Source organism: Panthera leo, chromosome B2 (genome assembly GCF_018350215.1).
Source record: "Panthera leo isolate Ple1 chromosome B2, P.leo_Ple1_pat1.1, whole genome shotgun sequence".
In the NCBI taxonomy this organism is placed as follows: Eukaryota; Metazoa; Chordata; class Mammalia; order Carnivora; family Felidae; genus Panthera; species Panthera leo.
Window position 1 is genome coordinate 63,069,360 of NC_056683.1, and position 27,830 is coordinate 63,097,189.

Here is a 27,830-nt window from a genome sequence, read left to right on the forward strand (position 1 = left end):
CAGCAGTGCTCTCATACTCTTAGCACAAAGGTGGTGGTAAGAAATCTGTGTAAGACAAATTGTATACGCCATGATGATATAGTTCTATAGAGCTCCTCTTACCTCAGCCATTCAGCCAAGATGGTGAGCATGTTCAATTACACATTTGCTTAGGTTAAGGCAGTTTCCTTCTTTCTCAGTGGTTTTAGTTCTCTTTTTCTATTTTAGTGGTCTTATTAATATATGTCCTGTATTGGTCTTATTATAGTGGTCTGGTCTTATTAAGTGTTCTTATTACATATATCTCACATACTTTTAGAAAGAAGGTAGATATCTTATTTTACGTATAAGATCTCATTCTTCCTGTGATATTTACAATTAGATCTACACAAAGCAAAATTATAGGACAACACTTTTTATTTTTATTTTTTTAGATGTTTTTAAGTAATCTTTACAAACAATGTAGGGCCCGAACTTACAACCCTGAAATCAATAGTCATACACTCAACCAACTGAGCCATCCAGGTGCCCCAGGACAAAACATTATTAAGAGAATAATTATCTTTGATTCTATCCATCTCCAGGCTGTAGATAAACAGAGATGTAAGTAATTTCCCTTAATTTATCCCATAAGCTTCCATTTGACTATATTCAGTTGTAATGAAGCAGATGATTACGTTTCCCTCTAAAGACAAGGCCCCTGAGAACATTTTTCTCTAATCAACAGCACCTATAAATACGGCTTTAGCAGGGCCTGTTCAGGTCTCATGACACAGGTGGCTGCTCAATATTGTTCTTTTAAGCTTTAAAAGGCCAGACAGACGTGCATAAAAAGGGTAATTCTCATACGCCTTATCATGGAGACATACCAGGTCGGCCTTAACAAAATCAAATCAAGATTAAGAGGAGAAAATGCCCAAAGGAGAGGTCACAAACCAAAAGACCACAGGAGGAGCAAAACAGGTAATACAGATCAGGTGGGCAAACATGGGATCGCCCAAAATGAGCCAACCCCTGTTTTTGTAAACAGTCCTGTTAGAACAGAGCCATAGTCATCTGTTTTGTATTGCCTCTGGCTGCTCTTACACTACCAAGGGCAGAGCTGTAGGGCTGCCACAGAGACCACATGGCCCACAAATCCCAAAAATCTGGCCCTTTACAAAAAAAGTTTGCTGACCTTTAAGGTAGTAAAGAAATGGCCCTAGATTAAGAAACACCCTGCTGGGGCGCCTTGGTGGCTCAGTTCTTGGTTTCTGCTCAGTTCATGATCTCACGGTTCGTGGGTTCAAGCCCCGCATGGGCTCTGAGCTGTCAGTGTGAAGCCTGCTTGAGATTCTCTCTCTCTGCCCCTCCCACACACTCTCTCTCTCTCTCAAAATAAATAAACTAAAAAAACAAAAACAAAAAAACAACACCCTGCTGTCTTTAGGAGAAGACATAACACAAATGTAATGAAAACTGGTGACCGCTATTCCACATCAGTTTTAGGGAGGCAACAGGGAGGACTGCGGCCTGTTGTGAATGGCAGAACGGTGCCCCCCCCAGTTTGCTCCAGCCAACAGCTGCCCTAAGGGAAGGTGGGTCAGCAGAACCTCTGATCATTGTCAAGGGAAGCTAGAGGCTGCGTTTTTTAATAAACACCTCTCAATTTCTAAATATTATTAGCAACTAATCCAAATTTTTAACATTTGTAGAGCCAGACTCCTGCCTAAAATCTTAAATTTAAGGGGATTTATTATCTACTATTCAACCATATTAGAAAGCAGAAGGAAAGCTTTTTTTAGATTTTCATATTATACTTCCCCATTTCTACACATCGCAGGAGAGGCTTTTTCACTTGCTGCATTTATTCCAGATTCCTGCTAATCCTTTGAAAAAGAGTTGATAAGGCCATCCTGTGTATCCTTGATTTATTTTATGTAAAGCACATCCAGTCCAATTCTCCCTTGGGCAAATACAGCAATTTACCCCTTGAGGCTTTGGATGTCATCTTCGTCATTCTGACCATCATCACCATCAACACTTACACAACGCTCCCGCTTTACCATGGCCCTGAACTGTGCTCGTTACTGATCCCATTTTCCTCTGTGTGAAGTGAGAGTTAAGAAGGCATGGGGCGCCTGGGTGGCTCAGTCGGACTTCGACTCAGGTCCGGTCACGATCTCACAGCTCGTGAGTTCAAGCCCCACTTAGGGCTTTGTGCTGAAGCTCAGAGCCTGCAGCCTACATTCTGTGTCTCCCTCTCTCTCTCTGCCCCTCCCTCACACTCTGTCTCTCTGTCTCTCTCTCTCTTAAAAATAAACATTAAAAAAAAAAAAAATTTAAGGCTAAATAACTGTCCATCATCACACAGCTAGAGGGCGTCAGAACTAGAAGCAAGGGCCCTTAACCACTACTCAATCTAAGAGTATTTCCATACCTATTGAGCCGCTAATGCTACGTGTGCGTGCATGCATAATAGTGCGCGTGCGCGCAGGCGTGCCTGCGTGTGTGGTTTGGTGTTTAATGAGCCTGAATTAACCGGGAAGTAAAAGCGGCACCATAACCAAGAGTTAGTATTGATTCTTCTGGAGCTCTAACTATCAAAAGAAACTAAAGATATTTTTTCTGAGGTTTTGTCCTGTAAAACTGGCCAGAGGAAAAAAATCAGGCTTCACATAACAAATCATCAGTTTCTGGTGAGTCCTGACGCTGGGTTATTTACTCTCCAAGGTTCTTGGTGTTGTTTAGGAGCGGAATTTTGGGGTGATACAATGTCACAGTCCAAATCATTCAAGAAGTCTAACAGCTACATTAGCGAATATCTATAAACCACCCTTCAGCTCCTCAGAAAACAGATCTGAAGTGTTCTCATTCTGCTTAGTCTGCCTCATGGGTGTGTTAGCTGCACTAACTGGCTAATGATTACATAGTTTTCTGAAATTTCAAGGACCTATAAAAATGTTACTGCCAAACATTTCGTTATTTTTAAAAATGAATGTCATTTTCTGTGCGAACACTAGAGGGTAGTCATGTTACACTGATGGAGGCCAGTCCCTGCTGGAACATTCTGAAGGATCTACTGCAGGCTGCAAAGTGAAAGGGACTGTGTATAAAGGCCTTTAGGAAGGGGGGTGGGGGTGGGGTGGGAAACCCTGCAAGTAATTTTCAGCATTAATTTGGTGACTTATCCACGGGTTATGTAAAATGTGTGTTCCAGGGACTTTGTTACATATCCACCTTACGCTGAGCTTGCATTTGTGGTGTTTGACAAAGCATATGTTTAAGGAATTGGCATAAAATGGTTTGTTTATAAAAGATCCCCATAGCCAGATAAAACAGCTGCAGTAATGGAAATAGGATAAATGGCTACTGCTAAACAAGCCTAAACCGAGTGTGCCCTTGGTTTGGAGTTTTTTGGTTTTTTTTTTTTTTTTTTCCGCTCAGTGCTCACAAGCAAAGCTCACCTATGTGCAGCTTTACATAAGAAACCTGAATAGCCCAGTTGCCTAGTGTGACCTAGTGTGCCTAGGTAGAAGCCAGCTCTACCCTCCTCTCCTCATCCAAAAAGGGAAAGCATCGCAGCTCACAAGCTACATTCCTGGTGGTCACATACATATGATTCCTTATTTAACTTGTTTCTTTCCCTCATGAGTTTGAATGCACAGAGGAGATCAGGACCTAATATTAACTATTTTCCCTTAAAACCCCCAGAGCGTCAAGGAATTGGTCCCAAGTGGGCAAGTTTGGTGGCAGCAGGCATAGAGAGTTACTCTTAATGAGACAACCCAATCAAGCAATACCACAAAGGCCTCTGGTAAGAAACTGAAGGTGGGCATGGGGGTTGGGGGCATCTCAAGTCCCAGGGATCTCTAATCACCTCTCTGTGAGAGAGGCAGAAAAGAAATCAAGACACTATGTGGTTATGAAACATGGAGAAGTTATATGGCTAGCGTGGCAAAGGCAAGCTAATCCCATTACTAGGCAGCCAGTGCATCATTTTGTCCAGTACATGAACCTGGACATAGAAGGTATGAATATTTGCCTCTGTGACTTATTAGCTGACAGACCTTTGTCAGAGCAGGTGACCTCTGTAAGTCTGCATTTCCTCAAATAGAAACAGAGGAGAAACAAAATAATGACAGCTAAATTTGCAAAATGCTTGCCATATGCCAGGCGCTGTTGTGTTTCACATGTAGTAACATGTACACAGATCCTCCTAAGTAACTCTATAGGGTAGATGTGGTTCTCAGCCTTGGGATGCAGCAGAGAACTGAAGTGCTAAGAGGCAGAGTCACTAAAAATAAGTGAAAGAGCAGTGCATACACCTGGGCAGTTTGGCTCCAGAGCCCACCCTTCTTAAATACCTGTTCTGCCTACCTCTGGCTGGGAGAAACAAACTGGATGATTTATAGGTACTTTTTAAAGAACCGAGCACCACAGCCAACATGATAGCATGACGGTTACAATAATGACCTATGGTCCATATCAGGCAGTGTACCATTACAACCCCAAAGGGCCGTGTAATAATCAGTGCCAAACAGATACGGAGAGGAGAAAAGAACTAAAACTGTCCATAAAGCATAAGGGAATTCTGATTACTGATAGATAATTAATGTGTTAGTTATTTTTTTTCAAATATATCACATATGTTTGCACCAGGAAGAATGATCAAGTGAACGTTTTCCACTCAGGAGGATTTAAGTCCCCAATCCAACAATAGGGATAACCAAGAAGGTTGCAGGATATCCTGTTCTACAGGCTCTTTCTTTTAGGCTCCAGACAAGTCCCTGCACAGAGTCCTACTGGAAGTTCCTCCAGACCTCCACATACTAGTAATAGTCCTGTTACTATGATGTTTGTGAGAGACCAGAAACCACATTCCCAATCACATTCCAGGCTCTGCCAGGGAAATTAAAGGTCCCAGCCTCTCAGCGGACAGTGAACAAGTGCAATAATTTACTGTGAACCAGTACTTTCATTTATGATTTGGAGTCAAACTCACCCAAGGTCAGAAAACTAGTAAGTGACAGAGTCAAGATTTGAACCCAGGATGTCTAAATCGTGGAGCTCCAAACAGGAGCTCCTACTCAGAAGCTCCAAGTACTAGCTTTAGGGGAAAAATGACCCTAAAAGCTCTTGTTCAGGGACTAATGGATTCAAGAAATTGTTAGCTAAGTATATTCATAGTGTAGACAAGAGAGTGTGAGCTGACCTAAAAACCAAAGCAGCCAGCTTTGTGACTGGGGCACAGTGACTGTGCCTCAGTGACTGGGGCAAACATAAACCCTTTTGCCTGTGTGCTAGAGCACTTGGAAAACTGCGTGCTTTTGAAAGGTAGCTCAGCTTTTAAAAAATAATCTGAAACCCAGATTTTTCACTAAATAATGTCATATATCCTCTTAACAGAAATATAACAAAGGCATATACAAAGACCAGATTTCAGAATGGTACCAGGAGGAAGGGGCAAGGACTGGCAAAAGGCAGAGGAAAAGGAAAAGGAAAAGGACAGGTTTAGGAGTCTTAAAATAATGAGCCCACGGAATTTTTTTAACAAATTATATTAAGTTTTAAACCCACGAACAGCTATAACAAATTAATTTTTTTCACAAGGAGGACAAGATGAGGACCAGTCAGCGGTCAGTGCTGCCAGTGGTGAGCCTGTCCTGCCTTAACCAACCTGCCCTCACACCAATGTCTGATGTACTAAAAAGCAAATCACGGAAGCCCCTTTCCGGTAGAGCAGTGGCCCCGGAGCACATGTAAATCCTCGCAGTCAGATTCAGCAGCTCTGGGTGGGGTGCTGCATGTGGGCAGAAACGTGTCCCTTCATGACAGCCCGGGACACTATACATACAGAGCTGGTTTTCCCTCAATCTTCCCATTTTAAACTTAAAACATGGCTTATCAACAGGTTTTTTGAAAGTAAGAGTCACCAGAAATGATAATATATTTCTGATAAAGGAAAATCTTGCCAAGGGTGCAAGTTGCTGGTCCAAGAACTGTTATGTGGTTTGTCAACAAAATGGGAGAAGGAGAAACTGAGGCAATCCTGTAATATATAGATAATTAAGTACATTGTAATGATATTTTTATCAGCTCTAAACTACCTATTGCTGCCACTGATAAAGGAGGAAAGCACTCAGAAAATTCCATTTCCCTTTCCTCTTGTAAACATCCATCAATGAATAGACTTTATCGTACACTAAAATCTTCTTCTCTTGGTCTCCTGTAGCTTCAGCCAGATTTTCTTTCCTTTTCCAATCACGAAAATTTATCAATCTGTGAAAGCATCTTGACAGACTCATGAATCGCAGGGTTAGTAAAGCAGTGAGCTATCTCCAAATGTATTCATATTTAAAAAAAATTTTTTTTTAATGAGAAAGCAATTCCCAGGAGCAACGAAATGGGTAATGAGAAAGCAGTGATGTTTTTGGCTGCAATTAGAGCCATGATTGAATATGGAAGCCTCTGTCAGAATTAGAAAATCAGCATTTCTTTTTCTAAATTTCTCTAAACCAAGTTTTCCAAATCCACCGAAGGAGTGTGGACCACCCTCTTCTGCACAGCCTCTCACCCTGCCTCTCCTCAGCTCCAGGGTCCAGCGCTGGGGGCCTTCCTTAGCCAGTGCCTCAGCAGCTATGAGTTTGCTGGGAGGCTCCAGGTCACTCATGCTCTCAAACCCAGCTGACTTCCCCTGCTATGCTGCTTCTGTGGTTGGGCTTCTAAGTCATTTCCCAGTGGATGAGTGTGTGGCAGCCTGGACCGTGGGGACAGAGTAGCCAGTGTGCAAAGAGAGAACAGACGCCCAGTGAGAGAATCCAGGCTCTTCACACAGAGGTGACTTTGTTACCTCAGCCAGCACAGCTGTGATATGTGGCCTGTGCATGGCTCTTTGTGACTATAGGAGTTGGAATGTTCAGGTTTATTTTTTTTGGATATGGATTTCTGGAGGGTCTGGATGTTTGAAACAGGAGCTTTTAAAAGAAAATTTCAGTTACTCCCTGTGCAACATGAATAGTTTGAAAACTTAAAAACTTTTTTGTTGCTCTTTTTGGTTAAAAAATAAACAAAACTATCAACTAGGCTAAAAATGGATAGGACCTCATTCATTCAGAATTTTCTAATAAGTGCACTGTGGCTGGACCTTGACACAATTTTTTTTAAAAAACATCTGTTCAAGAAATTAATATTTTAAGCCCTGACATATGTTTTCTCATGAGGAACACAGACAGGCATGATTTATAGATCATTTAACTCTTCATTAAAGTTGGTCTTGAAAAATCTGTGCTGGCCATTATTGAGAATTACACGATATGCTTAAGTAATCAAAGAGCAATTCTTTAAAATATTTTCCAATTCAGACTGCCCACTTGCTACCACTTCCTCAACCTCATGCTGCCATATAACACACTTACCTGGGAGACCCGTAGCTCCGGGCAAGCCCTTAGGACCTCTTCCTGGAGGGCCACGTTCCCCCCTTTCTCCCAAGTCACCTGCATTTCATTAGAGAAATGTTATGTTTCTGTATGTTTATAAAAAGAAAGTTCCATATTTTTAAACCTTAAGCAAACCCAAAATTGAGAGTTTTGTTGCCACAAAACTAGGTTGTAGTAAGTATGTAGCAAGGCAAAAATTGAGTCAATTAATTATATTAAGAGATCCAAGTGGGGGGAAAGCAAATGACCATATTCATAGATGCTGAAAAGACATAGGACAAAATAAAATATGCATTCCTGATACAACATTCAGTAAAATAAGAATCGATGGTTACTTCCCTGAGCTGATAAAATATATCTGCCTCAACCCAAAAGCTAGCATCATGCTTACAGGGAAACACAAGAAGCAGTCCCACTACAGACAAAACATTATAGAGATGGGTACTTTATCACTATTAATTGTCATTTGCTTTGAGAGTCAAAAATATCCCTATTTTCAGGTGATATAAGTGTACATCTTAAATCCTTGAAAATCAACTCAAAATCTACTACAAACAATGAGAGAATTCAGTAAAATAGCAAAGCACAAAATTAATATATGAAAATTAGTAGTTTTTACATTTACAAACAACCAGAAATAAGAGGTAATGAAAAAAGATCCCATTTAAAATAGCAATCAAATTAATAACTAGGAATACATTTGATCAGAAACATGCAAATCCAACAAAAAATTAACATCTCTAAAGGATACAAAAGGACTGACAACTGTTCTTAGGTGGAATGACATCATCACAAAAAGGTATGAGTTCTCCCTAAGCTGAAGTTTCATCATGATCTCAATAAAAAGATATTTTTAACCAGAAAAGAGGATTCTGAAGTTTGTACAGAAAAACACATAAGCCAGAGTAGCCACAAAACTCCAAAAAGAAAAGCAACATGAAGGGAATTAATCCTACCACATATTATACCAATTAAAATGGTGTGGTACTGGTACTTGAATAGATAGACCAGTGAAACAGCCCCCAAACAGGCTCCAATACATATAAGAATTTGTTTTGTAATAAATGTGCCATCTTAAGGTGGGAAATAGTCAAACAAGTCAATAAGTGGTCTTGGAAAAAGTGGGTAGCCAACTGGAAAAAAAAAATAAAGTCGAATCTGTTCCTCACAACATGATCTAGGATAAGTTACAAATGGATCAAATATTTAAATGTAATTTAAGAACCAGAAGAAAATAAGGAGAATTATTTTATAACCTCAGATTTGAGTTGGCTTTACTGTCATGATTCAGAATATGAAGGGTTCCTAAAAACAATAAAAAAGGTCAACAACAATAAAAAATGATAATATATAAGCAAGGAAGTCATTAAAAGGAAAAAAATAGCTCTGAAAAATGGAAAATTATCTGACATCACTCTCACAACAAAATAAATGGAAATTAAAAATAACAAGAAAGCTACTTTGAACTATAAGATCAGCAAAAATTCCAAAGTTTAATTAAACATATACTAGCAAGTCTGTGGAAAAATACATTATTACTTGTTGCTAATAAGACTGAATTGAGGCAGTTTCTTGGAATATCTATCAATATTACAAATGGTAGTACCATTTTACCTAGCAATTCCACTTCTAGGAATTTATCTTAGAAGTACAGAGGTTATATTGTATTTGTACAAAAACGAAATACACAGTGATAGTCACTGCAGCCTTGCTATCATGGTAGAAGATTAGAAACTAACTGTCCATGAAATGGTTAAATACACTATGGTACTTCCACAGAATGGCATACTATGCATCTATGAAGAAGAATCAAGAAGCTCTTTGAAATGATCTCAAGACATAATTGTTCAATGAAAAAAATCAAGGTTCAGATCACTACCAAAGGATAATATGACTTGCCTCTAAAAAGATGTAGGGAAGTATATAATCATATATTGCACCTTATCACTGATAAGGATATGTAGGAAACTAATAAAAGGGATTACCCAATGGGAAGAATAAAGGAAACTAAGCAGATGGGAGACAGGGGTAGGAGAAAAACTCTTCACTAAATATCTTTTAATATATTTTTAAATTCTCAAACAATATAAATTTAGTGTCACCAAAAATAAATTAATGAATTTTCAAAATTTAAAGTGTGCTGTCACAAGTGCCTACATTTCATTTGTGATTATTATTTATAGGGAAAATGCTTTGGACTGCAACCAACCATGTGTATTTGCAAGACAGTTGATTGAATTTGGGGATTCAGCAGCCAGAAAACCAAGTTTCATTAATTATCCTGGCCCCTGCAGAGAAACCTAGAAACTTGGCCTCATTAACAAAGTGCCCTAATACCTTAGTCAACCGGTCCTAACTGACTTTTCCTGCTCCCCATAGAAGGCATTATTCTACTATATCACTGGTACAGTATTATATTATTATTCTACTACTCACTCAGAAGAGGCAGTGGCATTTTGCAGTAAATTCTATATATAATCATTTTTCCAAACATTTGTGTCAGCTCAGCTTCATTCAGTATTGTGTCCCATTTATAATAATTTAAAAAACAAAAGCATGCATGCCAAAATAGTAAAAAAAAATCTAATTATGAAGTGAATGTTTAGTCACCATACTTTGATTTTAGCTGTGAATGTCCTTGTATGAGTATTTTTATCATGAATCAACTGTATTTCAAAAACAATTTAAATTTATATAAACACGGTATAGGGATCTAGAGCTCAAGTTTAACTCACATTCACGTAAGCTCTTTTTTTATACTCATCATCAACATGGCCTTACTATATTAGGAAGATATGATAATTAGCATTTTAAAAACTAAGAACTTAAGTGCTCTTGTTAACTTAGCAATTTAAATGTCGTATCACTCTAATTCTGGTGGCTTGCAGTGAGAAAAGAGCCAATAAATGTGCCACATTTTCTGAAGATGTGAGATGAAGATTATAAATTAAAATGTAACTTCCACACAGATAGTGAAAGTTAAACACATTCTAGAGCGAAGCCACATCAACTTTAAAATGTCGTTTGTAAGGACTAAGACTGCTGTCTTCATCCTGATGCTGCCTTGCGGTTACTGGTCATAGAAAAACAATTTTTAGAGACGCGCTCTGAGACAGAGCCACACTGTGAGCTGCTGCTACTCCACGGCAAACCGTGTTGCAGCCCGGCTCTGTTATCGCTGGGGTTAATCCACTTCTTCAAACCCCGATCATGTCTCCTTCCGAGATGTACGAAAACCGGCTCAGGGAACTAAAGGTCCACCTTTAATAGCTAGCCTACTGTGTGGAAAAATATATATAAAGAGCTTGTAAAATAAGCTTTACATAAAGTAAGAAGGGAAACATGCACGGTAACAAGAAAAACAGCTCACTGTGAATAGAGCGGCTAACGTGGAAGAAATTCTCTTGCTCCAGAGCTGCTATCTATTTCACTTATTTGAAAGCCATAAGTGATGCTTCAACTCCATGTGAGCAGATTAATACTGAAAAAAGTGCTAGTCACAGTTAACAACGTGTACTTTCTCAAGCCTTCATTTACATATTGACACATCTGTTTGACTCACACTAAAATATCTAAAAACATGTATATGGCCTTACTCCTCAGGACTTAAAATTAATCCAAACCGGGAACATTTAAAAGTAGTATTGACGACATGGAAGATTAATTAATACTAAGCAAAGTGAACATAACGCCAATTAGAAGTCTCCATGTTTCGAGCCTGGAGCCTGCTTCTGGTTCTGTATCTCCCTCTCTCTCTGCCCCTCCCCCGTTCATGCTCTGTCTCTCTCTGTCTCAAAAATAAATAAATGTTAAAAAAAAAATTAAAAAAAAAAAAAAAAGTTTAAGAAGTCTCCATGTTTCTGCTTGAGTATGTATAAAATGTACATGCAGAAGGGGCCTTGGTCTTAACATGTTAGTGTAGTATCGCATAAAACATGCCAATGAAAACCCAAAAAATATGAACATGATTTAAGATTTGAGTATGATTTCAGGCATATTTCTACCAGCTCCCACTGAAAATGTTTCACTGTGTTTTGCAGAGTACTTTTTTAGGGAAAAATGCTTTTATTAAAGGCTTAGCCTGAACTGCTAAAAGCTTTAGTAAAATTTATTTGTTCATTATTTATGTAGTAATATCCTTGGAAAAAGACTCGCAAAGTAATATGGCAGAGCAAGACTCACTGTCCCTTCTTTATTAGTCATGGAAAGAAGGCAGCAGGTGACACTGAAATACATCTCTTCTCTAATTAGCTGAACATTTAAATTTCAAATGGCGAAGTATTTGTTCTCAGGGAAAAACTGATCTGTAACCTTTGGCCAGTGGAACACTATGTGTTTTTAATTAAATATTAGTGTTATACTGGATGTGATAGGACAAGAAAGGTCAAGTCCAGTTACCTGGAATCATACATTTCCAAATTCATGATAGCACTGCTGGATAAAATCTGAGGATAGTACTCCTTTCTTCCCATACCCCAAATTTCAAGACAACTGACAGAAGATGCTGCTTTAAAGGAACCCAGTGACAATAGAGGGATGGAAGGAGGGTGGGGAGAGAAAGTCCTTTAGAAAAAAAAAGACTGTATCACTTCTAGAGTATAAACTATGTTGTAAATACTGAAGAAAAATTAGGGGGAAGTCCTTTATATGATCAAACTATGCTTAATGAATAAACTTAGTGCTAGAGACATTTTCCAGGTTCCAAATATAGAAATATATTTTTCTTCCCTTCAAAATAAAGTTTATCTGCTAGAGCCAACTCAGCCCAACCCAGCCATAATTCAGTGCTGCTAAGACCTTCCCAGAGAGCTTCCTGAACATTTCACCTTTGTTTCCTGTGGCTCCCAGCCCTCGCTGTACATTAAAATCACATGGGGAATATTTTTAATTCCTGCGGCTCAAACCTATTAAATCAGAATGTCTGAGAATGGGACCCAGCTGTGGGCAGTTTTTAAAGCTCCCCAGGTAATTCCGCTGTGCACCCCAGGCTGAGAAACACAACTTCAGGCAGACTCTACTAGCATAGTAAGTAAACAGACATTCTTATTTCTTAGAAAATAAGATGGAACTTGAGGGGAGTTCTCTTACTAATTCAAAATTAAGTTCTACCCCACATACACAGACTTCCTTTTGGCCAAAGAGAATAGGACTGTGATTTCTACAGCCCCTACAAGGTGTTTCCAGTAGGAAAATGGGTGACTGCACTACACCAGTGCATGTAGCAGCACAGGAATGAATCATCTGGAGGCTTGTTAGAATGCAGACTGCTGGACCCCACCTCCAGAGTCTCTGATTGGATCAGTGGGGTTGGGGTGGGCTAGAGAGCTTGTATTGCAAAGGGGGTCCCTGGTGGTGCCGATGCTTCAGGGAGCACTCTTGCAGAACCGCTGCTCTAAAGGAAACTTACAGGAAAGGCTGAGGAGTCATCTGTGGGCTCTGGTGCAGCTGAACCAACTAAGTCAACAATCCACCAGAGGCAGCAGAGTTCCTTGGAAATTATTAACAGAGTGAATGTGGCCTACCCACAGAGTACCCACTCATGAGTTCCTCAACCAATAGCTAAAAGCAGGACAAAGATGAATGACTATGTGATTCTTTCAAAGAAAATATTCAGTTCTCTTTAAGAAGAGCTCCGAGCTCTCTCCATATTTCATTTTGTCCAGCCCCTTGAAAGCTTGGAAATTGTGCCAGCCTTACAAGAGGTTCCAATTAGGGCTCATTTTTTCACATACAGCAGTGCACATGCCAAAAAAAAAAAAAAATCAAATATAATTAACAAAATTGTTCCAGCTGAAAGTGTAGTTAGCCAAATGCATCAGCAATTCATTTATAGATCCAAAAAGGCAGCTTGCTTGCCCTCTGACCATTCACACCATAATATTTATCCCTAATTGGAACACCACCGTTGAAAGAAAAACAAGTCTGTCTCTGATTTCTGATGCCATGCCTTTCTGAAGCTTCCGAGAGAACCGTCGGTCACTCACCATAAGACAGAAATTCCTGATTTTATTCAGCTCTCTCTGTAAATTATCCAGGGCACACACCCACCCAAGCTGACATACTTACTCACCTCAACCAGCAAACACCATCTGAGGCAACCAGTCCTTCTGCAGGTCCTGCTGAATACCTAACACACTCTCACAATCCTATATTTCTGCAAAATACTGATTTTAAAGGCTTAACTTGCTTTTAAATAAAAGGGGAAGAAACAAACTTGTTCACCTTCCCTTAAATGTTAAAGAAGGGGAAAAAGTTAGATTATACCTCAGAGCTGGAAAAAATCCATCACAACTAAATATCCAGTGTCACTTTTTAAAAGAAGAGGGAGGCAGCTTCAGTTCATGATGTAATTTGTCTTATGTCCAAACAAATTTCGTTAAAGTAACGGATACAAACATTCTAAGGCTGGTTGCCATCTCAGAAGAACTCTACAAGGATTTTAGAGTCTCAAAATAAAAATTAAAAAAGCTGGTTGATCCTTTACAAGATCCTGTAAAATTTATTTTGGACTATGACTGAAGTACTAAAAGTCAAGGGACCTTAATTCTAGTTTTTGGTCTACCGTTGTCATACAGCAAGGTCAAGAGGATGTCATATAATAGTTTTCTGATCTTGGAAAGATGTGTGAATACATCTGAAAAAGGATAGTGTATGTTCTTTTGTTCCACCTGGGCAAATGACTTACCTTTAGGCCCCCTCAAACCAAGAGCACCAGGGGGGCCTTTAATGCCTGGGAGGCCACGAAGTCCCATCTGGCCTGGGAAACCATTCTCTCCAGGAGGTCCTGGGGGACCAGGGGGTCCAGGCCTCCCAGGGAGGCCAGAGGCTCCTGAGTCCGGTCGCTTGAGACTAGCAGCCATCTCAGCAAGATGCTCTGAAAGATAATAAACAAAACAGCCCATAGAAGTCAGAAGCATGAAAGTGACTCAAATGATAAAAGGGGTATTTCAAGTGTCTTTTTTTCTAAATGTGTCCCCAGAGCTTCAAAATTGGTGGCGAGAAGTGAATAAAGTTGGATCATTTTTGCATGGACTTTCTGCCAAGAGGCTTCACTGGTGCTGTTTTATTCAGCTCTCCCTGGATATATTTGGTCCTGCTGTTTTGAGACAGGGGAGGGGGGCGGGGTGAGAAAAAAAAAAAAAAAAACCAGCAAGTCTTTCTGATGGGTATTGTGCTAGAAGGAAGAGTATGTCACCTGAGTCCTGGCTGGTTATCTGAAAAGCCAGGATGGGAAGAAAATGAATTTCTTAACATAGGTAGAAGTGGATATCCAGAAGCTTTTGAAAAGCCAAGGACATTGTCCAGAATTAGCATTGAGACGGTAGTTGAGACCTAGCCCCACAGTTTTAGTTTGAAGATATTGAGTAACCTAAAATATCCTGAGCATTCACAACTTCTTATAGATTCCCCTCTCAAAAGTTTTTTCATGCTTAGAATAGACAACAGACATTAAAAATAGCTTGCTTCCTGGGAATGTTCATAGTCTGTCTTAAAAATTAATAACTGTGTGGGCTTTTTCAGGAACCATTAAATAGATTAAGAATCATCCACTAAAATGATGAAGAATAAGAAATCTTTCCTATGAAAAGACTCTATGGGAAATATGCCAGTATAATGTTTTTTTTAAGGTGTGAAGGAGATTATGATTTGGAAACAAATTCCTAACCAACATTTTAAAATTGTTTAAATGTGAACATTCTAGTTTGCCTTATGTAAAACTTAACATAAAATTATAATTTTCTTGAGATATAACATATAAAATTGAAATATTCTTTTAAGATTAAGTGTCTGCAATGAAGAGACTTATATTGGATTTCAAATATAGAGTGACAATTTCATTCTGGGAAAGCTCTACAAGTCTACCAGACAAATTAGGCTATCTCATGAGCATACAAAAGAAGAGTATCACGACAGAATTGGTTCCAACCAGAATAAGTTAATTATTTGTTAGAAGGCCTCCGTGTTATAGGATCTCCCAAGTTTCTTTGTCCCCAGTTTCCTTTGCTATGTGACTTTAGAACTAGACCATTTCTGAAAGAGCTATGACAGACAACTGCTGTAGCCAGAGATGAATTTAGACAAAGGTTAGCAAAGTAAAAATATATCACCATTTTAGTAAAATACTAGTTATTAATTTTCTACCTATGTTATACATGAGTGGAGATAATGTCCTTATGCTTCTTATGGGCATGAAGACTGTCAATTATTTCACATATAAGCTACACAAAGAGCCAAGGTCAGTGCCGTATACACTAAGTAGTAGGATGTTAAGGAGGGGGAAGGATACCTGAGAATTTGTGTTCCAAAGGGGGAAAAAAGTGTGTGTGTGTGTGTGTGTGTGTGTGTGTGTGTGTGTAACCTTTTTTTTTTCAGGCTATAAGGTTTTGTGTGGCAACAAACTGGATAAAACAGTATTAACATTATTCAAGATCTCCCACCTTTAAAGCAAACAAAAGTCAAGACATTATGATTTATTTACCTTGCATGACTCTCATGCAAACCTGCTTTATGTGCTGATCTGTTGGTGCTCTACCCTGGGACAGAAAAAAAAGACGGTTTGTAAACAGAACCATAAAGAAGACATTGTTAAATGGTAACCTGACAGACTCGGCAAGTGACCAGGTGGCTGGATTTACAAGAGAACCCACCCACACTGCTGAGGAGCTCGAGTCTGGGCCAGCCTGGCTCCCCACCCCCCTTCTGGTGCTGTGAGACTAAGTCTCCAACAGGAAACCCTGGGGACTGTCCGCCACTCACTGGAGGGCCCTGGATGCCAGGCAGGCCGGTGGCACCCTGCTCTCCCTGCACGCCTCGCGGTCCAGGCGGTCCTCGCGGTCCTTCCACTCCGGGAAGCCCCCGACTGCCTTCAGGCCCCCTCAAGCCAGGCTCCCCAGGGTTACCCACCTAAAACACAATGGCACGTTAAAAAACCAGGGCTATCCACAAGTAATGTTCTGCTTCGTGTTAATACAAGACTTACATGAAATTTGGGGTTTGCTTACATTTTATCTCCCAAGAGGTATTTGCTCAGAGGTTACAAATATGCTGCTCTGAGAATTCCAGTCTCTGAGAATTCCAGTCTCTAAGAATTCCAGTCAAGTAAAGCTTTTCAAAATCTTTCTTTTTGGTAGAGTTACTATTTCAAAATACTCATTGAAAAAATATATTTAAAACCACATTTTTTTTTATACTTTAAGCCACTTCCTAAGAACAAGTTAGTTGTTAACAAGACTTATTCATTTTTTGGTCACAAAAAGGCCACTGACTTCCTACAAGACAGGTTACTTTGTATGTCACCAATACAGAAAGCATAAAATAAAGATACTTCCAAGAACGTAAGTTATTTAGCTTTATAACATTCTGGAGAATTTAAAGAAGCCAAATGTATCCAGGAATTCTAAAATACTAACATTAACTAAATACATTTAAAATGCTGCACCTAACACTAATACATTTAAAATGCTGGAACAAAAAAAAAAATGAGTCCATAATTTATTGAAGTATTGAGGAAGTTAAAAATCTAAATACTAAAGAAGTTGAAAAATAAACTATTTCCTTAGCACAAAAGCATATAACAGTTTTTTTTCTGAAAGCAGACCACTAAAAGCATTTTTTAAAGTTCCCATCTACAATAACTGCTTTAAAAGAGGCTAAATTAATTCACTTTCTGTTAAGTTCCCTGTGGTAGAGTTTATGGCATACTAGTTAGTTACAATGTGCCATTGTTTACAGAATAAGAATGAGAAGATAAAAGGACAGGAGGTATTAAGGAATGCTAGTGCTCACTATAAAGTTCATAAAACAACTTAACCCTGCTTCCTTTTCATATGCGACATTCACCTAGAAAGAGCCAACTTTTTTAAACCTTCAAACATTGTAAGGAAGGGAGAAGGTGGTGAGGCAGGGCTTTCACTAGACACATCTGAATACAGCTCAGCAAGTGTGCCTTTTCCAATCTTTCTTTATGAAAAAATGATACTCATCTAAGTCAACCTGTCAGAATTGCTTCTATGATGAAATTATGGCTTAAAGACTTCCTGAAAGACAGTGTCAGCAGAGAGAACGAAGGATGTGCTCTGGAGGGTTGGGAATTGTCAAATGACTACAATGCAAAACTTTAACAGCTTCTAAAACTACCCAGAGGAGAAGCCAAAGTGAGTCTGGAAGTGCACTAAAGAACTGGCAGGGAACAAAGGAAACCAACTCAAAGTCCATCATCTTGTTGACAATGTCTGAAATACTTCTGGAACAAGAGACAGGACGTTTTGATGAAGAGATCAAGGGCCAACATGGCTAAGGCATCACAAGGGTCCTGGGTCTTTGGAAAGAATCCTTCAATTGAATAGTGGTATGCCAAAGTAGAAACTGGTGTACAGACTTCACCTACTTATCAGGTTGTCTATGCTGACATCACTGAGGAAGGTGAAGTGTGTCTGCTCATAATTATTTCCCCATTCTGGGTCAACACACTTCAGCTGCATCAGTATTACATGGGTGGTGTCAGACAAGAGGGGTAGGAAGGGAGGTGATAAATCAAGAGTTAACTCCCAAATTTAAATGAGACTCATTTTGATCACTGCATTGTTCACTCACTTTTTCCTTTTATAACCAGAATTCTTACCATTGAACATTACTGATTATTTCTAGAGAGGGAAGTAGGATTTCTTTTTTTTTTATTAACTTGTTTTATTTTTTATTTTTTAAAATTTATATCCAAATTAGTTAGCATATAGTGAAACAATGATTTTGGGAGTAGATTCCTTAATGCCCCTTACCCATTTAGCCCATCCCCCTTCCCACAACCCCTCCAGTAACCCTCAGTTTGTTCTCCATATTTATGAGTCTCTTCTGTTTTGTCCCCCTCCATGTTTTTATGTTATTTTTGTTTCCCTTCCCTTATGTTCATCTGTTTTGTCTCTTAAAGTCCTCATATGAGTGAAGTCATATGATTTTTGTCTTTCTCTGACTAATTTCACTTAGCATAATACCCTCCAGTTCCATCCACATAGTTGCAAATGGCAAGATTTCATTCTTTTTGATTGCAGAGTAATACTCCATTATATATAAAAGCTTTTACCACATCTTCTTTATCCATTCATCCATCAATGGACATTTGGGCTGTTTCCATACTTTGGCTATTGTTGATGGTGCTGCTATAAACACGGGGTGCATGTGTCCCTTCGAAACAGCACACCTGTATCCCGTGGATAAATGCCTAGTAGTGCAATTGCTGGGTCGTAGGGTAGTTCTATTTTTAGTTTTTTGAGAAACCTCCATACTGTTTTCCAGAGTGGCTGCACCAGCTTGCATTCCCATGAAGTAGGATTTCTATTACGAAGTCCTACCAAGGTTTACTCTATGTTTTTGTCAAGCGTAAGATATTTCTGTCAAAGATTCTTAGGCATAAAGATGTTACTTGAAGCTTGAGACTATCAATGGTGTTTAGAGGCAGTATGTAAACAGGTGACCTAATACTTTTTAATTCACGTGTATGTAAAGAGCCCAGAGCTGGCACTGTAACCAAGTCTGGGAGGGAGGGTCCTCTGGGGGAAAGTCTGGCTCGGGATGGGGCTAACTGCTTAGGCAGGAGGTAGGTGTTCTAAGGAAAGAGGAAGAGTGTTTCAGGCTAGGAGAACAGCACAAGGCATTACACAGCATGCCAAGCAAAAAGCACTGCAAACAGATGAACTTCCAGAGAGGTAGAGGTGAGGTTGGCAAGGCAGAGTCCACTTCATCCAAGACTTGTATATTTTGCTCAATGTCTGATTTTATTCTACCAAATGTTATTCCTGAAGGGTTTATGCAGAGGAGGGATTAATACTGGGGTTTATATTTTTATCTAGATGACACTGGCTGCTATGAGGATAATGTGTTGTACGGGACAGAGAACAGTGGAGATTCCAGAAATAGGAGGGACAAAAAGATAAACCAGAAGCTGGTGGTGGCGGCATTTGAGGTTAGAGTCTGAGCTTCATCTTTTCTCCTTATACTCTTTTAAAAATTTCTTTGTATTAGATGTGCATTCCTTTCAAACTAGCAAATCACCCCAGGTTTGCTGGTTTCTGTAACTGGTTCTACTAGTCTTGTTGTAATAATTGGTTCTATTATTGGTTCTATAATTCTGAATACATATAATCTCTAAGGACATCAGTTTAGTTTCTGTAAAATGATGAATGAGATGATCATTTTCTAGCTTTAATAATTGTCTGTTATATTTTCTTACGCATTATGACTTTGTTACTTCCCCAACTAGAACACACAGGAGATTGATAAAATTACTGAAATATTTGCAATGGTAAGACTGCCAATGAAATTTATTTATACTCTTATCACCACAAAGGACAAGTCAGTCCTTTTAAAATGACCCATTTGGGGCACCTGGGTGGCTCAGTCGGTTGAACGTCCGACTTCGGCTCAGGTCATGATCTCGTGGTTCACGGGTTGGAGACCCACATTGGGCTCTGTGCTGACAGCTCAGAGCCTGGAGCCTGCTTCAGATTCTGTGTCTCCCTCTCTCTCTGCCCCTCCACTGCTCATGCTCTGTCTCTCCTCTCTCTCTCTTTCAAAAGTAAATAAACATGAAAAAAATGACCCATTTGTGAAAGAAATTACCATGTATTCTCATTGAGCCACTTATGAAAAAAACTTCCTTCAGAGTAGTTAGTTCAAAAGGTAGATCCATTTACATTGTTGTGAGGTATTTTTTTTTCCTTTGGATGAATCCATTACTCGAATAAATTTAGACATTAATTTCCTTGAAGGTAAGTCCTTTAAGAATTGAATTTTATAGAGTGATTTCATAAAGCAGAGTATTGCATTTTCTGTAGTTTTATTGATATTTTTATTTTTTATACCATTATTGTTCATTATACTTACAGATCCCTTTGGCCCAGGTAATCCTATATCCCCCTAAATCAATAAAAAAATTATATTAGAACAATGCATTCACAGTTGATAGTCTACTAAAAACATTTCAAAGCTTATTGTGCTGCTGAAATCTACAGAAAACTATGAACAGATGGACCCTGGCACTGCAGAAAAACATTAGATTCAAAATTTGGATTCTAGTACCAGTTCCACTACTTAACTGTGTGACCCTCTGTGAGCTTTATAACCTCCTAGCCTTTGGCTAACCTGTTAAATAACAGGGTTGAATCAGAACTTTACAAGGCCCCAACTAGACCTAAAATGCTAGGTGTGAGAATTAAAACGCGTAAGTCAAAAGATATCAAACTAGCATGCTATTTCAAAACACAGTAGACATTTAAACCTGATGACTTCATTTTTGAAATTCTAACAGTGTTTTAAAACTTATCCCCAAAAGTCTATCAAACCAAATATGAATGGTTTTATGCTTAAAAAATAAAACTTAGAAATCTCCCACCCCTAATTCTAGATGTGAATTCAGCTCAAGTTTTAGCACATCAGTTCATTTCCACTACAAAACAGAATGACTTAAAACATCCTCTTAGCCCATAAAATGAAAAATTATAACAGAAAATAAAATTAAAATAATCCTTTTTCAAATTTCCTTAATAGAGAGCTTTGCCTAATTTAGATGCTACATTTATATTAGCTCTAAATCCTGATAATCTGAATAAAACATTACTAGAATTTTTTCCTGCACTAAGTGCTCTCTGGAACTATTTTATGAGAAATCTGTTACCACTCCAAAGGACCAAACGTAAGTTTTCACATTAGGTCATGTTAGATTGTGTCAAAACTATAGAGATGTGCCAGCAGATCTCGCAGTTCTTGCAATAAAGATAATTTTTTCTCATTCTTAACTGCCTTCCTGGAGATTTAGCAGCAGCATCCTCTGGAGATGGAGGTCACTTCTTTGGAAGGTTTTAGACTACAGAGAATACCTACAGTCACACTTGTGAGCCACAGCTTTGTAACCCTAATAAAATTAATTTTGTTTCCATGATAGGCACTATTCACAGACTTTCTACAGTCCTATAAGAATCACTTGGAATGTCTAGGTGTAAAGCCACAAGAAAATTCACCACCTATAAGAGAATACTTTATTCTCCAAAGGCTTAAGGCCAGGTCTATCAGTTTTGGGGTTTCCCCTGTGCTTTACTTGATCTTGGCTGCAGTCTTGGGAAGTCATTAGTTTATGTAAGAAACATTGTAGCCACTGTAGAAGTCAGCAAGTGACAGTAGCAAAGAAAAAATATGTTTCTAATACAATTAGAAATCAGTACAGCTCATCATTAACCAGAACAAAATGTCTTACAAGTTCACCCCTTTCTCCTGCTTCTCCTTCTTCACCAGAGGAACCCTAAAAATTAAGATTAAAAGTCACATTTTTGAATTCTCAGTTCCTTGCCTCAGTTTTAACCAGTCAACATGGATAAGCATTCCTAAGTGCCCACAGTGCCCCCTGGATCATGCAGAAATACAAAATGCTCCCAATGGCTTCTCAATCTGTCAGTGGCTAGTCTAAATCAGAAGAGAGCCTAGAGAAAAGATAGAAGGTGAGGTTGAGTTTCTTCTAAACTTAAGGATTAATTATTGTATCCAGCAATTTTAAAATTAGGTACTCCTTGGGGCACCTGGGTGGCTCAGTCGGTAAGTGTCTGACTCTTGGTTTCAGCTCAGGTCTTGTCTTGATCTCATGATTTCATGAGTTCAAGCCCCACATCGTGCTCTGTGCTGACAGCATGGAGCCTGCCTGGGATTCTCTCTCCCTATCTCTCTACCCCTCCCCCACAAACTGTCTCTATCTCTCTCAATATAAATAAACTTTAAAAAATAAATAAGTAAATAAAATTAGGTATTCCTTGAAAAAAAAAGGCTTTCACTGTAGAAAAAGGAACCCAGAAAAAGGATTAATTATAATTCATGTTCATAATTTATTTGTTAAAGTCTTGATACAGAAGAACTCAAAATATGATGATGTGGCTATAGAAGGCTCTATCAGTTACAAGTAAACCAATCCTGTGAATCAGAGCCAGGGACACTCTTTTCATAGGAAGGACAATGTGTGGTCTTGGAGGCAGAGCCATCATCAGCTCCAGCTTATTGAAGTAGTAGATAAGGTTACAGACAAAACTAAATTCTAGCTTTCACACACTATGAAGCACATTGAGCAAAACTGCTAGCCTCCATCTTTTTATTCACACCATAAACCAGCCAGTGCCCCCTGCTGGTGAGGTACATTAATATGCATTACTCACTGCATCTCATATTCTTCTGATTGGACCCACCTGTTCACCCTTTGGACCAGGTTCACCAACTGCTCCCTGTATTGAATAAAATATAATACTTTTTCAATATTTTGAGATAATTCAACTACGTAATTTCAAATGAACCAACTTCCCATATCAGGCTGGCAGACAAGGACACATATGAATGATGTGACAGACGAGGTCTTGCTCCTCTCCTCACAACCTAACAACAGTCAGGTGAGACCTGGAGAAACTGACAGTTGTCCAAAAGCTGAAAACTTGGGGTGTTCTCTGTTCACGCCCACATAAACCTGACTGGTAGGAATGTAAATTTAAAACTAAACAGGAAGTATGATTACAACTGAAATTTTTACTTTTCTCAACTTTCGTTTTTTCCTTCTGAGAAATTATTATGTTAGATTTCTTTTGCTTCTTGATCCCAACTCTCAGTAATTTAGGATGCCTCTCTTGATCACTGTCTATGATCATTGCTATAAAAATCTCCACGTGCCAAACACACAGCTTGGTTTCTCATAGTAAAAATCAAAACATAAGGAACTTTTTGGAGGGCTGGCTTACCCTGTCACCTTTCATTCCAGGAAGTCCAGGGGGACCAGGCAAGCCAGGGAGGCCAGGACTACCCAGAGAACCCTGAAAAACAAACACAGAATCTCCCAAATCAGTGTTACTGCAACACCGCAAGCATGCAAGGCAGACACAACCTCGGGTGTGTTGACTCCTGTCTAAAATAAATGTGCTGTGGTTGGTATAGCTCTGCTCCTCAAATCTGCCTCTCTCCCACAGTCTAAGGAAGAAATAGGCGAGTCCCTCCACCCGCTCTGTCCCACCTCTGAGGTCCTCAGTTCCCAGGTTTGCGCTCCCCCCCCTCCAACAGTGGGCTCTTTCAGTGGAGCCCGTGCAATGGTAGTGCTTCTCTGGCTGTGTAAACAAGCCTACTCAGAGAAGTCAAAGGCAGCATTCACACACTTCTCTTCAATTTCAAGAACAGCCAGAGGCCAAATGTAGCACTTCGTGTCTCTCCTCGTTTCAAAATGTATGCTACAGTCCACACTGATTCAAACACCCTCTGGGGGTATCCTAGATATAATGTGAAATTCCGCATTTACATTTTCACACATTCACAGCACAGTAGAAATCAAGCAAGGATGATTAAATCACTCTTCGCACATTGTTTTTCTCTCCTTGCTTATTTTTACAAGTTGACCATGTTTTGTATGAAGCGTATAAACTGCTGGAGACTGGAAATATTACTCACCAGTTTACCTGGTGGTCCTGGGGGTCCCACTGGTCCTATTTCACCTCTGCTGCCCTGGAAAAACACAAACATGACTGTCAACTGGACAGTTTGCCAGAACTCAAATGCTTAATTACTATGTCAATAAAATAACATTCTGCTTAGGTTTTTGTTTAAATATAAAAGTCATCAAAGTATTCTCCCCAAGTTCAACGTTGTTACATAAAATGCCCACAGCCTCCCCACTATTCATCCTTCAGTGAATGTGTTAACTGTTCATTGTGATTACAAACCATTAGATAAGAATGATGTCTGATACATCCATGTGAAATGACAATTAGTAATTTTCAGCATCTAAGTCACACTATAACTTATATTATGGCTATTTGTGTATATGTTTTATCCTCTCATTTAGATTATGTGCCCTTGAGGTATAGGTATATTAATTTTGAATTCCGCAGAATGCCTAAACACAGAGTAAATTTCAGGTCTACGGTACATTTTAATGCAGCGTCTGGTGAAAGATCTTGAACCGCAAAAGAGTGAAAAAAGAGAAACAGGACAGGGATGTTTATCTTTAAGTTACTAATGCAACTTCAAAAAGAGATAATAGAAATTTACAAAGTTTCTGACATACAAAATTCTTTGTTCTACACATTCTTGTTCTAAACATATCTTAAAAGATTAAATAAACTTTGGAAAGTACAATTTATAATGAAAATGCACCAAAAGCAACATTTCATTTTCTGAGCCAACTTCAATTTTTTATTTGAAACTCTAAGCCTTTTGAGAAAAGGAGACATGAATTCTTCAATTTCTTTCCCCAAGAACCTCATACAGTTTTATGCAGTCTGATAAACGTTTATTTTGAACACATATTCAACTAAACTGAACACAAGGCTATTGGATAAATAATCACATTTCCTGGGCGGTATAAATAAAAATGAAAGTAGTCTTTTGACTTCATTTTACTTTAAAATGACACAAAAACTTCATATTAATTTTTGGTATTTATATATTTTTTAATGTTTATTTATTTTTGAGAGAGAGAGTGTGCAAGCAGGGGAGGGGCAGGGGGGGCGCAGAGGATGACAGCAGAAAGCCACATTCAGGGCTCAAACTCACCAACTGGGAGAACATGACCTGAGCCAAAGTTGGATGCTTAACCAACTGAGCCACCCAGATGCCCCTTTGATATATATAAATGCTTCTGCTAAGATTATCCTGATCTGGCCCATATACTATTCATTTATCTATAATTTGAACTAAGTGTCAAGATCTATCATCATTCTGAATTTCCAGGTTTTTTTAAAGGATTAAGAAATGTTTGCTAAATTACAGATCTCTAGCTTGGAGCTATAATTAAGTGGCAGTTGTTTCAAATGAATTACAGGTGATTTAAATGAAAAGCTCTTAAATACTTTATAAAAAATGTTTATATAAGCAGCTTGTCTAGGATATAAGTTTGTATGGTACATTAGCCCTTAAACCCTTGTGAGCAGCTTAGAAGCCTGAGGCAGCGTCCTTCGAGTATGGGCACTGGAAAGATGTAAGAAACCAGCCACTGTGATAGATTCTATCCATATATAAATATAAATATAAATATAAATATAAATATAAATATAAATATAAATATAAATATAAATATAAATATAAATATAAATATAAATATAAATATAAATATAAATATAAATATAAATATAAATATAAATATAAATATAAATATAAATATAAATATAAATATAAATATAAATATAAATATAAATATAAATATAAATATAAATATAAATATAAATATAAATATAAATATAGACTGGATTCCATCCCATTAATTTAGCCCAGCACTTGAAAGTTCAAGACAGATTTTCTTCAGTATGTCTGTTCTGCTGGCATTTTCAATAATTTCTGAACTGCATCATGATTAAGATCCTAAATGTCATTGGGCTAACATGACTTTAATTCACAGAATAATTAATAGTCATCAGTGGGAAAACTAATTAATGATATCAGAAGAGGAAAGCAGTTCTTGACACAAACTCAAGTATTCACTTCTAAATAAGTGAACCATTATGCCAAAATAAAGATGATTGATGTACTTTTTTTCTCTTTCACAAACCAAAGGGCTAAGTTAAAATAGAGGATTATATAACTTTTCATTTCTTTCTTGTAGGGATTATTTTTCCAAAGACAAATATTTTTCTCTGCTGGTATCTTATTTTTTCTGTCTTTCAGGAGCTCTTATTAGTCAATTCGTAAGTGTTTTCCAGCTGCTGGCAGGACTTTGGCAACATGTATGAATGGCTCAGAACCCCAGTGTAGACAGTCTGTTCTGCTGAACTTCTACACCCACGAGCTCAGCACACCCAGAGGACTAGACTAGGACTAGAGGATCAGTAAAATTACAAGCATTTTTCAGCATGTGTTACTCGTTTTTATTTCTCTTCCACCCTTTAAATTCTTGGTCATATTATTTTATTTTTTTAAGAGATTAATTTTATTTATTTTATTTTGAGAGAAAGAGAGCATGAACACTTAACTGACTGAGCCACGCAGGTTCTTGGCCATTTGAAACATAGGTATTTCTATAGAAATCATCTCAAGTTTGACAAAGGTGATGTTTATTTTCACACAACAATGACCAAGCAGTTACAAATAGAGTGTTAGGACAAGATTTTCTGATGGCCATTCTTACGATTTCTATGTATTCTAAAAACATTTTCTAAGTTCTAGAATTTCACCTGTGAGTAAGATGAACATGAGTATTCAAGATATAAATAGTAATCTTTAAAAACATAGATTAAACACATGTTGTAGGGAGCAATTAACCATGACCTTGGAACCACAGGTGTGCTAAATAAATGTAAACCTCCTGTTTTTCAAAAGCTGTGGTGATTACCATATTCTCAGATGAGGTCAAGGGAGACTGGTAGGAATATGGCTTTTCTGCTCAGTGGCTAATATTTACAAACCCTGTGACAACAAGAGTTCTGATTTGTAACAAGAAAAAAATTGTAAGGGACCAGAAAAAAAAGGCAGAACCCTACCATTAAAAAAAAATGAGGAACATTAAAAGGCTTTATTTTTCTCTTGGATGCTCAGTGCCACCATATATATCTCCAATATGTTCAGACACATCTGCCAACTCCTCCCTATTTAAGAAGCCAATCAATGCTTTAAAAAAGATGCAGACCCTCTACCAGTGATTCCCAACTATGGCTGTGCATTAGAATCCCCCAAAGAGTGTTTTAGAAATATAGTTCCCTTGGGGTGCCTGGGTGGCTTAGTCGGTCGAGTGTCTGACTCTTGATTTCGGCTCAGTTCATGATCTAACAATTCATGGGATTGAGCCCTGCATCAGGCTCTGCACTGATAGCATGGAGCCTGCTTGGGATTCTCTCTCTCCCTCTCTCTGTCTCTCTCTCTCTCTCTCTGCCCCTCCCCCATGCTCACATACACACATGCTCTCTCTCTTTGTCTCTTAAACTAAATAAACACTAAAAGAACTATATTTCACCAGACATCTTCCACCACTCCATCTCCCTGCTCCTCCTTCTGCTTCCCTCCTCCTTGCTCCCATATATTCTTATTTTGTAGTTCTGAGGTAAGACCCAGGAATCTGTGTGGATTCATGTCATATTTGTTTGTCTTCACCAGCTTTACGTAAACTTTTGTTAAATGCTCATTATGAAAATTCCATAAACACCAAAATTTTAAATTTGCTAAATATGCCTTGTACCATTAGAATCTGGCAAGCTAACTTCAAATGAAAACCATCCTGCAAAGCCTTGACTAGAGCTGGCAAGGTACTGGAGATGAGGCCACAGGCACTGAGCCCCACTGCCAGGTCCTGACCCTGCTGTGCATCAGCCAACTCCAGGCTCATAACTTCACCTCTCGGTGCCTCGGTTTCCTTACCTATGAAGTGGGGATAAAAGCGGTACCTATCTCATAGGGTTTTTGAGAGGATTGAATAGATACATAAAGCACTTAGAACAGTGTCTG

The 27,830-nt window shown here is 38.5% G+C and overlaps 2 protein-coding genes and 1 long non-coding RNA gene across 3 annotated transcripts in view; 2 read left to right on the forward strand and 1 right to left on the reverse strand.

The window, feature by feature from the left end:
• The window catches only part of COL19A1 (collagen type XIX alpha 1 chain), a 380,294-nt gene that overhangs the window by 347,495 nt on the left and 4,969 nt on the right, over nucleotides 1-27,830 (forward strand). The gene's annotated exons all lie outside the window — the stretch shown is intronic.
• COL9A1 (collagen type IX alpha 1 chain) overlaps nucleotides 1-27,830 on the reverse strand; it is an 88,056-nt gene that overhangs the window by 1,819 nt on the left and 58,407 nt on the right. The window contains exons 29-37 of the mRNA XM_042939136.1: nucleotides 23,850-23,903; nucleotides 23,153-23,224; nucleotides 22,613-22,648; nucleotides 21,640-21,684; nucleotides 20,274-20,306; nucleotides 16,155-16,301; nucleotides 15,877-15,931; nucleotides 14,083-14,271; nucleotides 7,377-7,454 (exon numbers count right to left, since the gene is read on the reverse strand). Coding sequence (XP_042795070.1) covers nucleotides 7,377-7,454; nucleotides 14,083-14,271; nucleotides 15,877-15,931; nucleotides 16,155-16,301; nucleotides 20,274-20,306; nucleotides 21,640-21,684; nucleotides 22,613-22,648; nucleotides 23,153-23,224; nucleotides 23,850-23,903 — 709 coding nt within the window. The remainder of the gene's footprint in view (nucleotides 1-7,376; nucleotides 7,455-14,082; nucleotides 14,272-15,876; nucleotides 15,932-16,154; nucleotides 16,302-20,273; nucleotides 20,307-21,639; nucleotides 21,685-22,612; nucleotides 22,649-23,152; nucleotides 23,225-23,849; nucleotides 23,904-27,830) is intronic.
• LOC122220071 lies at nucleotides 2,506-26,205 on the forward strand. Its single transcript, XR_006202666.1, has 4 exons — nucleotides 2,506-2,657; nucleotides 3,673-3,775; nucleotides 19,241-19,353; nucleotides 26,061-26,205. It is a non-coding gene; the product is annotated as an uncharacterized LOC122220071 (long non-coding RNA).